The 13814-nt window shown below is 36.3% G+C and overlaps 1 protein-coding gene across 6 annotated transcripts in view; it reads right to left on the bottom strand.

Moving 5' to 3' along the window:
* TRAPPC8 (trafficking protein particle complex subunit 8) overlaps positions 1-13814 on the bottom strand; it is a 111023-nt gene that overhangs the window by 15579 nt on the left and 81630 nt on the right. For all 6 annotated transcript variants that reach the window (XM_005586960.4, XM_005586962.4, XM_005586961.4 and 3 more), the window contains 7 exons: positions 12529-12971; positions 10173-10320; positions 8656-8752; positions 7411-7479; positions 7263-7321; positions 4084-4257; positions 1255-1356 (listed from right to left, as the gene is read on the bottom strand). In XM_005586960.4, the coding sequence (XP_005587017.3) occupies positions 1255-1356; positions 4084-4257; positions 7263-7321; positions 7411-7479; positions 8656-8752; positions 10173-10320; positions 12529-12971 (1092 nt within the window). The remainder of the gene's footprint in view (positions 1-1254; positions 1357-4083; positions 4258-7262; positions 7322-7410; positions 7480-8655; positions 8753-10172; positions 10321-12528; positions 12972-13814) is intronic.

Below are 13814 nucleotides of genomic sequence, written 5' to 3'. Positions count from 1 at the left end.
ATGTTGTAGATTTTTTTTTTTTAAATGTAAGAGATATGTCTGTCTTGTCTTTCTTAGGAATACTCAATGAAGCATTATATCTAGGGACAGAGTGACAGGATGTCTGCAACTTACCTGAGAGTAATTAAGAATGATTAAGGGAAAAAAATTAATACATATGTAAATAACAACAAAGCAAATAATGCAAAATGTCAGCCACTAGTAACCTGAATGAAACTTATTTATAAGGGAGTCTTTTACGCTGTTCTTGAAAGTTTTCTGTAAGTTTGAAAATTATTTCAAAATAAAAAGTTATCAAAACTAATGGTAGGGGTTGCCTTCAGGTCCACGGTGAAATAAAAATAATAATAATAATAATAATGATGGAGGGGGAACCTTGAAAATTAAGATCTGTTATTTAAAAGCAAAATACAGGGCCACTGTTTGAATTACTAGACTAAATGTGCTTATATTTCATTCATATTTACTATGAAAATTTTTCGGTAACATTAAGTATTATTTTAGGAAAAGTAAGAAAGCATATTCAATGCTATCAGCAGCTGCTACACAACTCCAGGGGCCACCTTTTACATATTACAGTATATCCTTGGAGCTCTGCAATGATATCCTGTTATAACAAATAAGAAAATATAGAGATACAGTTTCTCTACTCTCAAGCAAATCAGTTCTTTTCATACCTATGAATTCCGGATTCAATATGGAATGTATCTGAGGAAACCCCAAAACTCATAATTGCATCTTAATACTACGATAAAGGTGCTGATGAATTTTAAAATCAATTTATGTTCACTTTTAATCATTCTTCTGTCACCAACACCCAATCCAAATACCAATATAAAAACCTGAACATGGTGGTGCATGGTAGCTCACGCCTATAATCCCAGCATTTTGGGAGGCCAACGCAGGAAAATCGCTTGAGCCCAGGAGTTCGAGACCAGCCTGGGCAACATGGTGAAACTCCATTTCTACAAAAAAATACAAAAATCAGCCAGGTGTGGTGGCACACACCTGTAGTCTCAGCTACTCAAGAGGCTGAGGCCAGAGGATCACCTGAGCCTGGGGAGGTCAAGGCTGCAGTGAGCCATGATTGTGCCACTGCACACCAGCCTGGGTGACAAAGTGAGATCTGGTCTCAAAAAAAAAAAAAAACCTGAAAAAACCAGACCCCTTCAAAAACACAAAAGCCAACCAACCAACCAACCAACCAAACCCCACAAGTTCACCAGAAAACGGCAAAGCAAACTATGTTATCACCTGTTTCTGAGGATATGAAAAGGCTTCTTTTCCTATAGTGCGAAGAATAACATGATGTTGACCTTCCAAAATAAGCTGTTTACTATCTTCCACAACATATGCCTAAAAAATGCAAAGCACAAAAATGTTACCTGCTTGACAGTAACCTCTAAAGTAACCAACCCAATATTTGATGGAAAGTGGAAATATTATGGCCAATATCTATCAATTATTGACACTCCTGGCAATGTCACCATTTCTACTTTTAGTTATTCATTCAATCAATAAAGTATCCAAAAAAACAAATCTTTTTTGCCTCAATATAACACAGTTGGCCTGGATATTTGAGAGAGATACGTCGCAAAATCTTTTCCAACATTCTTTAGAATCCTTAAGAAACTACTTTAAAAGAACCATGCCATAAAACAAGCTTTTTTCTTTATTGAACTACCAATATACAGCCAAAAGGCTTATTCTTACAGTCTAGCTTCTGAAATGTCCTAGGGTTTATCACATAGCTGAGCAAAATCAGTGAGTACAATCATAAATCCTTTAACTGGAAATGTTATGTTCGTAAATATAAATATATATGCTTTAAAAAAGGCTTTTTTCTTCCAATATAGTGAGCTGACTTTATATTAAAATACTTGTTTCAGTTTATAACTCTTCTCTCTCTTGAATTGCTTCGGCGCTGGGGAAAATATAATCTATAAATGGCTTTGATTTACTGTCATTATCACATTATGCAAACACAAAGGCTTAATTCTTTTGACTAGTCCAATATTTTTATTAGGTTCAAAAAACATAAAATTAGTCAAAATGCTATCAAAGTTTCTTATCGTTTACTTTCAATTTCTGTACTTATAATGGACTAGTGAGTTTGCCATCCACAGAACAAACTTTGAGTAGTGCTGCAGTAAAGCATAGGATGGCTCAGGATCTGCTCAGTATCTATATTTGCAAAACCCAGAAAGGCAGGAGAAGTTAAACACCTGATAGGGTAATCTTTACTCAAAAAGGGGTAAGAGTTGACAGATAAGGTTCTGAGACTTGTCAGATGTCTTTTCTGATGATGTTATGGCATTGAGTGACAGTCACCCATAGCCATGGCTAATTCTATAATGCATCCTCCTGCTTGCACAATACCTTAGATTTTTAAAACTAACCTTTATTTTTGATTAAAATTGTTTAGGAGTTGTATTATGTCCCTTTTTCAACTATTTTTTTCACAAAAATGTTCGAGCTATTGGTTTTCTCCTGAATCATATTTTATTCAAGAGTCCTATGCTTCCTGTGCATCTTACGACTTTAATGACTTTGCAAATTTTCTTTAATCTAATGAATCATTTTTGCATTATCTAGAACTCTAACTAAAACAAACAAAAATCTGCCAGTCACTTTCTCCATTGAGTAAATTATAAACTTATCAAGGTACTAGCCACTACCAAACTTAATAACCCATTATTTAATCTATTCAAACTTCCATTTCCCAGCCAAGGAGCATCACAATCTTAGATAACTTTCTTCTTTATGTGATTAGTGATACTAGCAGTGGGCTTTAGGTTCAGGGCCATTTCTTAAAAGATAACACTTTTCCCCTCATCAAAGAATCCCATGCACTTAACAATGAGTACAGAATATATTATACAAAACCTTGTCTCAGAAATATTATGGACTGCTACATGGCATAAACCTGTTGAATGAAGAAGTAAACCAAAGAGCTTTATACACTTATATAATATGATTCTAAAGTTCAGAAGAATTTGATTTCGCCAATAATGTATAACTGATCTTTTTAACATAAAACTTCTTCTATAATCAACAAGAGTATCAATTTATTTAGATTTCATTTGAAACATGCAAAGTCAGCTTGGTTTCAAAAAAAAGTTTATTTAAAAACATGGTTTAGTTAAAAAAAAGAGAACACTTTATAAAAACTTCTGAGTCAATTTAAAATACATGTATTGATTACCTAGTATGAACATGTCTTTATGCTGGCTCTTGTATCAAACAACAAAAAATCAAAACCTGGTCACAAAGTTCCAGTGATTATTCTTGGACAAGATCCTTCATTTCACTGCAGAATCATTTTTAAAAATAGGCAGTACATGCATATGATAGAAAAGGGTGTGATGTAAGAAGTAAGACTCCTCTGCAGTTTAGTTAACCTTAGGGAATACTAACGTCTAAATAATCTCATTCGGGTCTGCCTTGTGTGAAGTTTATTTGAATCTGACTTTTTTTAATAGGGTAAAATAGTATATTTAAATAATCTGGAAAAAACTGAACACAGACCAATTAGATAATTATTTAAGAATTATTAATTTGGTTGGGAAAGATAATACTGTGCAGTTAAACAAAAAAGTCTTCATCTGTGAAAAATACATACAGAAGCATTTACAGATGAAATATGTCATTTTAAAAATACTACAGCAAAAAAATTAACAATTTAATAAAAGGGAAGGTAAATGGATTATATGAAATATGAATAACAAAAAATTAATGGTTTTTGGAGCCAATGTAGTGGATTTCCAGAGGTTCTTGGTGCTATTTTTCCCTCTGTAGAATGGAAATGCCCTGAACAGTTTAATACTATCTGCTTTCAAAGCTTATCATGTCTACAATATTCTCGGTAACACACAGAAATAACAGTAACACAGAAGAATGTTATCTAATTTGAATGAATTCTTTTTTGAGGCCAAAAAAAAAACCTCATGTAACAGTTAGTTTCAATATTGAAACTAGAAAAGATACGCATAAAAAATATAAACAGTAATACACGTTTTTTCTTCAGCTTAAGACTCAAGTATCTACAAGTGAGGCTTGCTGAAATAATTTAGTAGCACATACCTTCCATAATATGACAATATTCAAATCCACCTCACTGCATTTTTGAATCAATCTCACAGCATCCTCTGTTGACTGTTTTTCTGTATGCACAGGCAAGTGAGCTTGTGGTTTTTTCAATTCAGAAGATAAACTTCGATAAAAGAAGTCTGCACACGGGCTTGCTGAACTTATTATCTGTTAAAAGAAAACCACTTGTCTTCATAAATGCTTTTAATTATGTTCTGTCAAATTTTATTTTGTACAACTCATAGCTTTAATTAGATATATCCTGTCAAAATTTATATTTCTATAGCTTATATATACCCCAAACACTTATTCAATAATTCTTGTCAATGTAGTTGAATACAGGGAGGCCACTTGAACATTCAAAAGATTTGGTACAAATTACCCTAAATTTTTTTTTTTTTTTTTTGATACAGGGTCTTACTCTGTCATCCAGGCTGGAGTGCAGTGGTGCGATCTCAGCTCACTGCAACCTCCACCTCCCGGGCCCAAGCAATGTTCCCACCTCAGCCTCCCGAGTAGCTAGGTTACAGGTGCGCACCACCACACCCGCCTAATTTTTGTAAAGACAATGTTTTGCCAGTTTTGCCATTTTACTCAGGGTGGTCTTGAACTACTGAGCTCAAGCATTCCCCTGCCTCGGCCTCCCAAATGCTGGGACTGCAGGCGTGAGACACTGCGCCCAGCTGCAAGTTACCCTGAATCTTAAAAGCCATCACCCCAAAATAATTAAGCTACACTCCCGTAACATTAGCTTTGACCTTCCAACTATCTAGGGAGAATGAATGGGTATCACCAAGAAAATGAAATGTTGAAAATCCGTATTTTAAAATGACATAAATATTTCTCATTTAAATCCTAGGCAGCCGGGCGCGGTGGCTCACGCCTGTAATCCCAGCACTTTGGGAGGCCGAGGTGGGCGAATCACGAGGTCAGGAGATCGAGACCATCCTGGCTAACATGGTGAAACCCCGTCTCTACTAAAAAATACAAAAAAAAACTAGCCGGGCGAGGTGGCGGGCGCCTGTAGTCCCAGCTACTCGGGAGGCTGAGGCAGGAAAATGGCGGGAACCCGGGAGGCGGAGCTTGCAGTGAGCTGAGATCCGGCCACTGCACTCCAGCCTGGGCGACAGAGCGAGACTCCGCCTCAAAAAAAAAAAAAAAAAAATCCTAGGCAATACACAATGAAGCAGAATGTGAATAGAATTATTGGCATTAACTTGGACTTTTATGCTTGAGCAATGAAAGCATGAAATAAGAATTTTAAATGGACTCTATTACAGGATTTCCTTTAATTAATGAATATTGTGCCACATAATAACATCTTTATATTTATGGCTTCCTGTACTACAGGCTCTGTATATATTATGTAGATGTTAAACTTCAAGTTATTAAATAACTATTAAATATTAATAATTATGTACGTTTTTCTCCTTACAAGTGAACTTACAAAACACTGTCCCCATAGTTTTCTCACTAATCTGTAGTGCTTGGCAAGTTCTATTTATTCAACCAGATTCATCAAAATGAAAAATGTGTTTGTTTCTGCCTTTGCCAGTGCTCTTACACTAAATTATTTAACAACAAATACAATAAAAATTACAATACAAGAGTCCTGCTGATGTTTCTGGAATTTTAGAAGTTTTTAAAGAAATTAAAAAAAAAAATAACTAAAGTCCTGAAAATTAATTCAACCATTCAGGAAACATAGTATCTCTGAAAGTAACGCATGTTTTGAAATTACTGAGCTTTTGAAACTTGGAGATATTTCTAAATAGCTGTTTCCTCAAATGGTAAAAAGATAGTAATGATGAGTCAGATGAAAGCAAATGATAAAAGAAGTACAAAAATATAAGGATGTTTAGAATTATCAAGGAGACGAACACAAAGAAGAAATCATCCCACTAAGAGCACACAATTATATGAACTTTTACACCCTAGATTCAGCATTTTTCAAAGCAGGCCACTACTTCAAATTATCTTCAGGGATAGCTTAAAATGCATACTCCCAAAGTCCACCCAAGATATAATCAACCAGAGCTTTAGAGGTAGGGAGGCAAAGCCTGTATTTTTACAAAATCTAGGTCCAATTATGGTCTGCAAGCTAACAACGTCAACCTCACCCAGTAGCTTGTAACAATTTAGAACCTCAGGTTCTACCCAAGTCCTATGGAATCAGAATGTGCATATTAACAACATTTCTGATAACTTATACGTACACGTTTTAAAACTTTGAATACCACTGTTCTAGGAGGCTCTTTTTCTTTTTTCTTTTTTTTTTTTTTTTTTTTTTTTTAAGAAACAGGGTCTTGCCTTGGTCTCTGATACCCAGTCTGGTCTTGAACTCCTGGCCTCAAGCAATTCTCCTGCCTCAGCCTCCCAAAGTGCTGAAATTACAGGCATGAGTCACCACACCTGGCCCTCTACGTAACTGTTATACATAATTAGGATGGAATATCACTGACCTAGACAGTAATAGCTTTATAATCACAATAGAGCCTTATGTATCTACCTTATTATCTGGGTCTCAGAATATCTGATATGATACGCCAAAATTTAGAGGGTTATCATCTATATGTTAAATTGTAACCAATTTCCCTAATAGAAAAGCTCCCTCATATAATCTTGCTTTCTTAAAAAAAATCCCAATAACTATACTTATTTCATATGATATTCTCAAAAGAAAGTTAATTTTAAATAACTACTTAAAATGGTGTAGTCCATAAACATTTTTGGTCTGTTTTGGGGATTGAAGGCAGGTTGCAAAACTCAATAAAGTTGAGATGTTTATCCTCCAAAGAAGTCTGGGGAGGCTGGGTGCAGTGACTCACACCTGTAATTCTAGCACTTTGGGAGGTTGAGGCAGGCAGATCGCTTGAGCTCAGGAGCTGGAGACAAGCCTGAGCAACATAGTGAGACCCCGGTCTCTATAAAAAATTTTAAAGCCAGGTGAGATGGCTGATGCCTGTAGTCTCAGCTACTCGGGAGGCTGAGGTGGGAGGTCAAGGCTGCAGTGAGCTGTGATCGTGCCACTGTACTCCTGGGCGACAGAGCAAGACCTTGTCTCCAAAAAAAAAAAAAGAATTTGGGAACTACTGCGATAAGTCTTGCCAAAACAGGCAGCCATGCCATAAACTATGACTTAACATCAAACACTACTATGCATACTTGCATACCTGTTCATTTCCAAAGATGATATCTGCAAAGGTATATTTTTCAGAGGACTGTGTGGCCGCTAAAAAACAGGGGAAAACAAACTAATCATATCATTGGCAAAAATATAAAATGACCATTTAGTAAAGTGTAAAAGTAAAGCGAATTTACCTTCTTTTTTCTCACATCTGATTGCCTTAAAGCAAAACTTTCCCTTCTCCCTACTGGCAAGTTTGGCATCTAGGAAGAAAAAGGGAAATCTCAAAGATGTTTCTCAGTTCATCACATGATAAAACCCAATTCATTATTTAGACTTCCGTGGTCAAATGGAAAATAATTCGCAATTATAAATAATGTTTAATGAAGAACATCTTTGTTTTTATCTCAATGAAGTGATGTCTTAAAAAGGATAAATTTCAATTTTCTCAAAATACATATCCATGTGTGTGCATATATATATATATGTATTCATATATGCAATATTTCAGATAAACAAAGTTTGAAAGATCAGAACACGGGGACTGGAAAGCCCATAATCCTGCCACTCTATCATTTCTTAATTTCCTTTCAGTATGTTTCATATGCATGATTTATACCAATATTACTATATGAACACACTCTACAATATGTTTTCCCACAATTGCAGGCACTTCTAAAATGGTACTTCAAGTACATTTCTGGTACACATTCTTTTGTTTGAATGTTATATAAACATGACAATTCACAGAACAGCCAGTCAGTACGTAGGTAAGGCTATTCACAGATAAACCCACCAGTGGTAAAGGAAACAAAAAGAAAATTCCATATTCTAGTCTATATATTTTTGTACCGGTTGTTTGTATTTTTTTTTTTTGAGACAGAGTCTTACTCTGTTGCCCAGGCTGCAGTGCAGTGGCATGATCTCAGCTCACCGCACCCTCTGCCTCCCAGGTTCAAGCAATTTTCCTGCCTTAGCCTCCCGAGTAGCTGGGATTACAGGCGCCTGCCACCACACCCAGCTGATTTTTGTAGTTTTAGTAGAGACAGGGTTTCGCCATGTTGGCCAGGCTGGTTTCAAACTGCTGACCACAAGTGATCCGCCCGCCTCGGTCTCCCAAAGAGCAGGAATTATAGGCATGAGCCACCACGCCCAACCCTGGTTGAATTTTTGACAGTAATCATGTACCCAAGCACTGATTTTACAATAAAAACCAAAAAGAAGAAAATACAAGTATAAGAGATGTGGAAGGGAATAAAAAAAATGGGAAAGACTGGATCAAGATAGGTAATTTGATTTATAGTTAGTTAAACTAATGAAATCACAATTTAATGCTTAAAAAAGTTAATCCTAATAATCTTAAGACATTCTGGTACTATTCTGGAAAACCAAGTAATGAAATTTCAAAATTTATTATGTAGCAGGAAAAATGTACAAACCTTTGTTTTCAGAAAGATTTACAGATTTCTGTAACTTCCAGTGTTTGCTACTACTTGATACTTGCACTATATGGAATTCCTTAACACCTGCTTCACTCTGTCAAAAAAAAAAAAAGATAGGAGAGTCATTCAGGATTTAGAAGCACTAACTAAATCAGAATGTTCCGATGAGAACAAATTTCAGACACTGCTACCAAAGTCAATCTCAACTAACATAAGATGCAATTACAACATACATTTCAAAAAACTTATTTAAATCCCTTTCTAAACATTTTCAGAAACATCAACATTTTTTCCAAGAAGTATTTTCGACTATAATACATACTCATTGGTACATTTTAAAATACTGAAAGCCATTGAGTTATTAAAGTCTATCACAATGAGCTATTGGTAGTATTTAAAAGATCAAAAATTGTCAATTTTTAATCAAAATTATGGCATTTTCTTTTTATTTCTCTACTCTTTCTGAGTTATCTCATTCTTATTAGGCAAAAAACAAGCAACAAAAAACTCACATAACAGAATCCTAATATATGGTCAGCACACATGAAATTATTTAAGTAGCATGTATTTTTTTAATTCTCCTGAATAAAAGCTAGTCTGAAATTATTAAAATATTCTCATTCTTACTATAAAAATATTGATTTTCGGGGGGAGATCACCAAAGTACAGCACATTAACCCTAACTATCCTAGAAAGCAGACACCTTACAAATTTATGAAGTTAGAAATAAAGAACATTACAGAATTAACATTTCAAATAAGTACCTGAACGGAATCAATCTAATGCTAAGGTCCTATTTCAAACATGAGAGATCACGCTCTCATCTTCAAGAAAATTCATTTTTACAGCCTGGCCAACATGGTGAAACCCTGTCTCTACTAAAAATACAAAACAATGAGCCAGGCATGGTGGCACGTGCCTATAATCCCAGCTACTTGGGAAGGCTGAGGCACGAGAGTCACTTGAACCCAGGAGGCGGAGGTTGCAGTGAGCAACCTGGGTGACAGTGAGAACCTGTCTCAAAAGAAAAAAATATATATATATTCATTTTTATAGAGTGCCTAAACAGGAATGGCAATATTTCAGAAATTTAATATATAAAAGAAATAGTACTGTTAGAAATGTGCAAGTGAAGATTACCAAGTTAATCTGAATGTGATATATTAACAGAACCTCACAATTTAATAACACCAATGGATCTCAATGGTGAGACCTAGAAAGCATTTTATGAGATCCTTCAGAATGAATTACTAGCATATGTAACTATTATAGCATATCAGTGTATACCATATTAATATCAGATCTTTTTATTTGAAGAGAGGCTAAGGGATGAAATTACAAATCTAATGAAGAATTAAGATGAATTCATACTACTCTACATGAACATTCCTAAAATCCCTAGCTTATGCTGTCTTGTAAAGCGGAGGGGGGGGGGGGGGGGACACCCACTACTAAAAACAAGAGAAACACTTCAAATATAATTAAAAACAAAATTCAGTTTTAAACCAACTTACAGTATTGGTATTTTCCACATCCACAAAGACTAGCATATTGCCTCCTCTGCCTTCTTCATTTTCAAGAGAATTACTTCTGCAGACAGTGGCCCGTACATTTAAAGACCGACTGGTACAAATAATCGCAGTGTGTCTTAATATTCTGTGCCTGAAACAAAACAAAACAAAACAAACAAAAAAACACACATTTAATCTAAGAGTCTCTATGTTATAATTATCTAATTCCAAATAAAGATTTTAAAAACAGATCACTCTCAGGACGAGTTATACTCTAAAAATCCATAGAATACATTAAGTAAAATTACATGGTCAGTTCAATTCTTTCTATCCAATTTGGAAGGAAACTACTAGTCTCCCTGTCTAAGTTTTTGCCTTGCTTGGCCAGGAATGGTGGCTCACGCCTGTAATCCCAGCACTTTGGGAGGCCGAGACGGGCAGATCACGGGGTCAGGAGATCGAGAGCATCCTGACTAATACAGTGAAACCCCGTCTCTACTAAAACTACAAAAAAATTAGCTGGGCATGGTGGCGGGCGCCTGTAATCCCAGCTACTCGGGAGGCTGAGGCAGGAGAATGGCGTGAACCCGGGAAGCGGAGTTTGCAGTGAGCCTAGATCATGCCACTGCACTCCAGCCTGGGCAACAGAGCAAGACTCCATCTCAAAAAAACAAAAACAAAAAACAGTTTTTGCCCTGCTAATCAAATTCATCTGTATAACACATAAAAATAATCTTCATATGGTAATGTTCTGATTGTGCTTTTTTTGGGGGGATGGAGTCTTACTTTGTCGCCCAGGTGGGAGTACAGTAGGGTTATCTCAGCTCACTGCGACCTCTACCTCCGAGTTCAAGCGATTCTCCTGCCTCAGCCTCCTGAGTAGCTGGGATTATAGGCGTGTACCACCACACCTGATAATTTTTCTATTTTGAGTAGAGATGGGGTTTCGCCATATTGGTCAGGCTGGTCTCGAACTCCTGACCTTAAGTGATCTGCCCACCTCAGCCTCCCAAAGTGCTGGGATTATAGGTGTGAGCCACTGTGCCCAGCCTTGCTTCTAATAGTGGTTCTGAAGCTACTGAATGACTACCAAATAAAATTCGAATTTTAACCTGGTATTCAAAACTCCTCACCATATAAGCTTTACATTTCAAAGGTTTCTTCCTCTTCTTTTACAAAAATTTTACACTGTGGCTGAACTAACTACATTCAGTTTATGTTCTCTAACCTGTAAATCTTTACAAATTAAATATACACAGCCGCTCCCTGGAATAATACCTACTACTTTCTTGCATACTCCTCCCTTGATATTCAAAAGCTAAATTTTTTTTTTTTTTTTTGAGACAGAGCCTTGCTCTGTCACCCAAGCTGGAGGACAACTGTATAAACATGGCTCTCTGTAGCCTTGACTTCCTGGGCTCAAGCGAATCTCCTGCCTCAGCCTCCCAAGTTATTCCTAGTTAATTTTGTAAAAATGACAATGGAGGTATCAAAAGAAAATACTCTGTTGAACAAAATATAGGTCATAGATCCTGGATGAGCCAGCTAGCTTTGATTTCCTCAGTGACCATCTATGGTAACACCATCATAATCATCTCTTCTGTAAATATGTACTGTTTTTCATACAATCTTGCGTGGCAAGGGGCAACATCAGGGAAAAGGTAAAACAAAACAATTTTCTTTGTTCTTTTTTTTTTTTTTGAGACGGAGTCTCGCTCTGTCGCCCAGGCTGGAGTGCAATGGCCGGATCTCAGCTCACTGCAAGCTCCGCCTCCCGGGTTTACGCCATTCTCCTGCCTCAGCCTCCCGAGTAGCTGGGACTACAGGCGCCCGCCACCTTGCCCGGCTAGTTTTTTGTATTTTTTAGTAGAGATGGGGTTTCACCGTGTTAGCCAGGATGGTCTCGATCTCCTGACCTCGTGATCCGCCCGTCTCGGCCTCCCAAAGTGCTGGGATTACAGGCTTGAGCCACCGCGCCTGGCAACAATTTTCTTAAAAAAGTATGCCTGAGACGACTAGGCAGGTTGTCTTCATACACAAATGATGCCCTATTTTAATACATGGTACCTGTTAATTTCATTACTATGTGATAGCTCTGTCCGTAGTACTTAATCGTATCAAACAATTGAGAAGTTGATAGAGAGAAGCAACTCAAAAAATGTGTGCAGTTAAATTTTATTTTTCCATTTTTGGGTACCTAGAACTTATAGTTCTATTTGAGACAATTTCATATATAAATATCTTGCATAATCTGGAAGGGAGTAATTTCTTAATGTTAGTAAATATCAAAATGTTTATCTGAATATGCACATATACATTAAACAAAGATGTTAAATTTTACAAGTTTTATAATACTAACCGTATTTTTGGCTGCCTTTTGACACTTTCATAGTAAAACAAAAAGTTAATTTCATGGACACCTTCTTCATCAGGCCCACGTAACCACATCGGCAGCTGCACTGAGGCTCCAGGTAGAAGAACAGTGTCAGGAAGGGGAACAGGAATCACCTCTGGTTGACTTCCTGTGCCAATGCCAAAGTCTACAGAAGAAGCTGATGATATGAGTGCTGTACACACAGAGGTAGCATCTGTCACAACAGTCTTGTAAGCACTACAATTTTCAGAAGCTGAGGGACTCAGTGGTGTTAGAACAGCAGTATTACCACCGAAAGTAAAGAACTCTGGACGTTTAGAAACAACCTTCAATCCAGTAAGTGGACATTTGCTGACATTGACGAATTCTACATATGCTTTTCGGATTTCTCCACAGAGGAGCCCTGTAGGAAAATGTATAAAGAACACCTGCATTGGAGGGAAAAAATATTATTATTTGTCTGTTAAAAATTTTGAACCTCTAATGATGCTTTTTTTTTTTTTTTAAACTAAAGGTTTACAAGTTATTTCATTAATTCTTTGGTATCTCCCTGAATATGTGGCAGTTAATGACTCCATTTTAGAAAATATGATGAGACAGAAGAATGTTACTCTGCCACTCAGTAGTGATTCTAGACTTAGGAATTAAAGGTATATTATCAGTACACAAGAGGGCTAACATGTCAAAACTTTCACAACTTGGTAGATTATGGACCAGAAAAGTTGAAAGTAATTTAACACGGCTTTATGAAGTAAATATCAGTTTTATAACCCTTGTAACTGTCAACTAAAGAAGCAGCTCAACTACTTATGTCTATATCATTAAGATGAAAAGATATGCCAGATTTACCATGGGTTTTAAAGTGAAAGAATGGGCAGATCTATGATTCCATATCCATAATTTTAAAATCCAAAAAACTCCAACCTCAGGCTTTTAGTAACTCATGTAGGGGCAAAACCTGACCTAATAAGAGGCTTTTTATAGTCTTTCCCATTTAGTGTGATATTAATATAGTTCATTCAAGAAATATTAATGTGTTTGATTACTAGGTGCTGCCACAAAGCAATGGGGTTTACATAACTTCACACACACACATCTAAAAAAATTTTTTTAAATTGATTTCCAACACACATGTGGCCTCAAGATTTCAGATGAGGGATTGTGGACTTGTGCTTAAAGAGACGAAAATTTGGGCTAATGAAATCATACAATAAGTTATCTGTATTTAAAAGATCTTTTAAGTATACTAGCTGGGCACCATGGCTCATGCC

This window comes from Macaca fascicularis, chromosome 18, assembly GCF_037993035.2.
Source record: "Macaca fascicularis isolate 582-1 chromosome 18, T2T-MFA8v1.1".
Lineage (NCBI taxonomy): Eukaryota > Metazoa > Chordata > Mammalia > Primates > Cercopithecidae > Macaca > Macaca fascicularis.
Note: the sequence above shows the minus strand (reverse complement) of the source record. Positions and strands in the feature narration are given on the sequence as shown.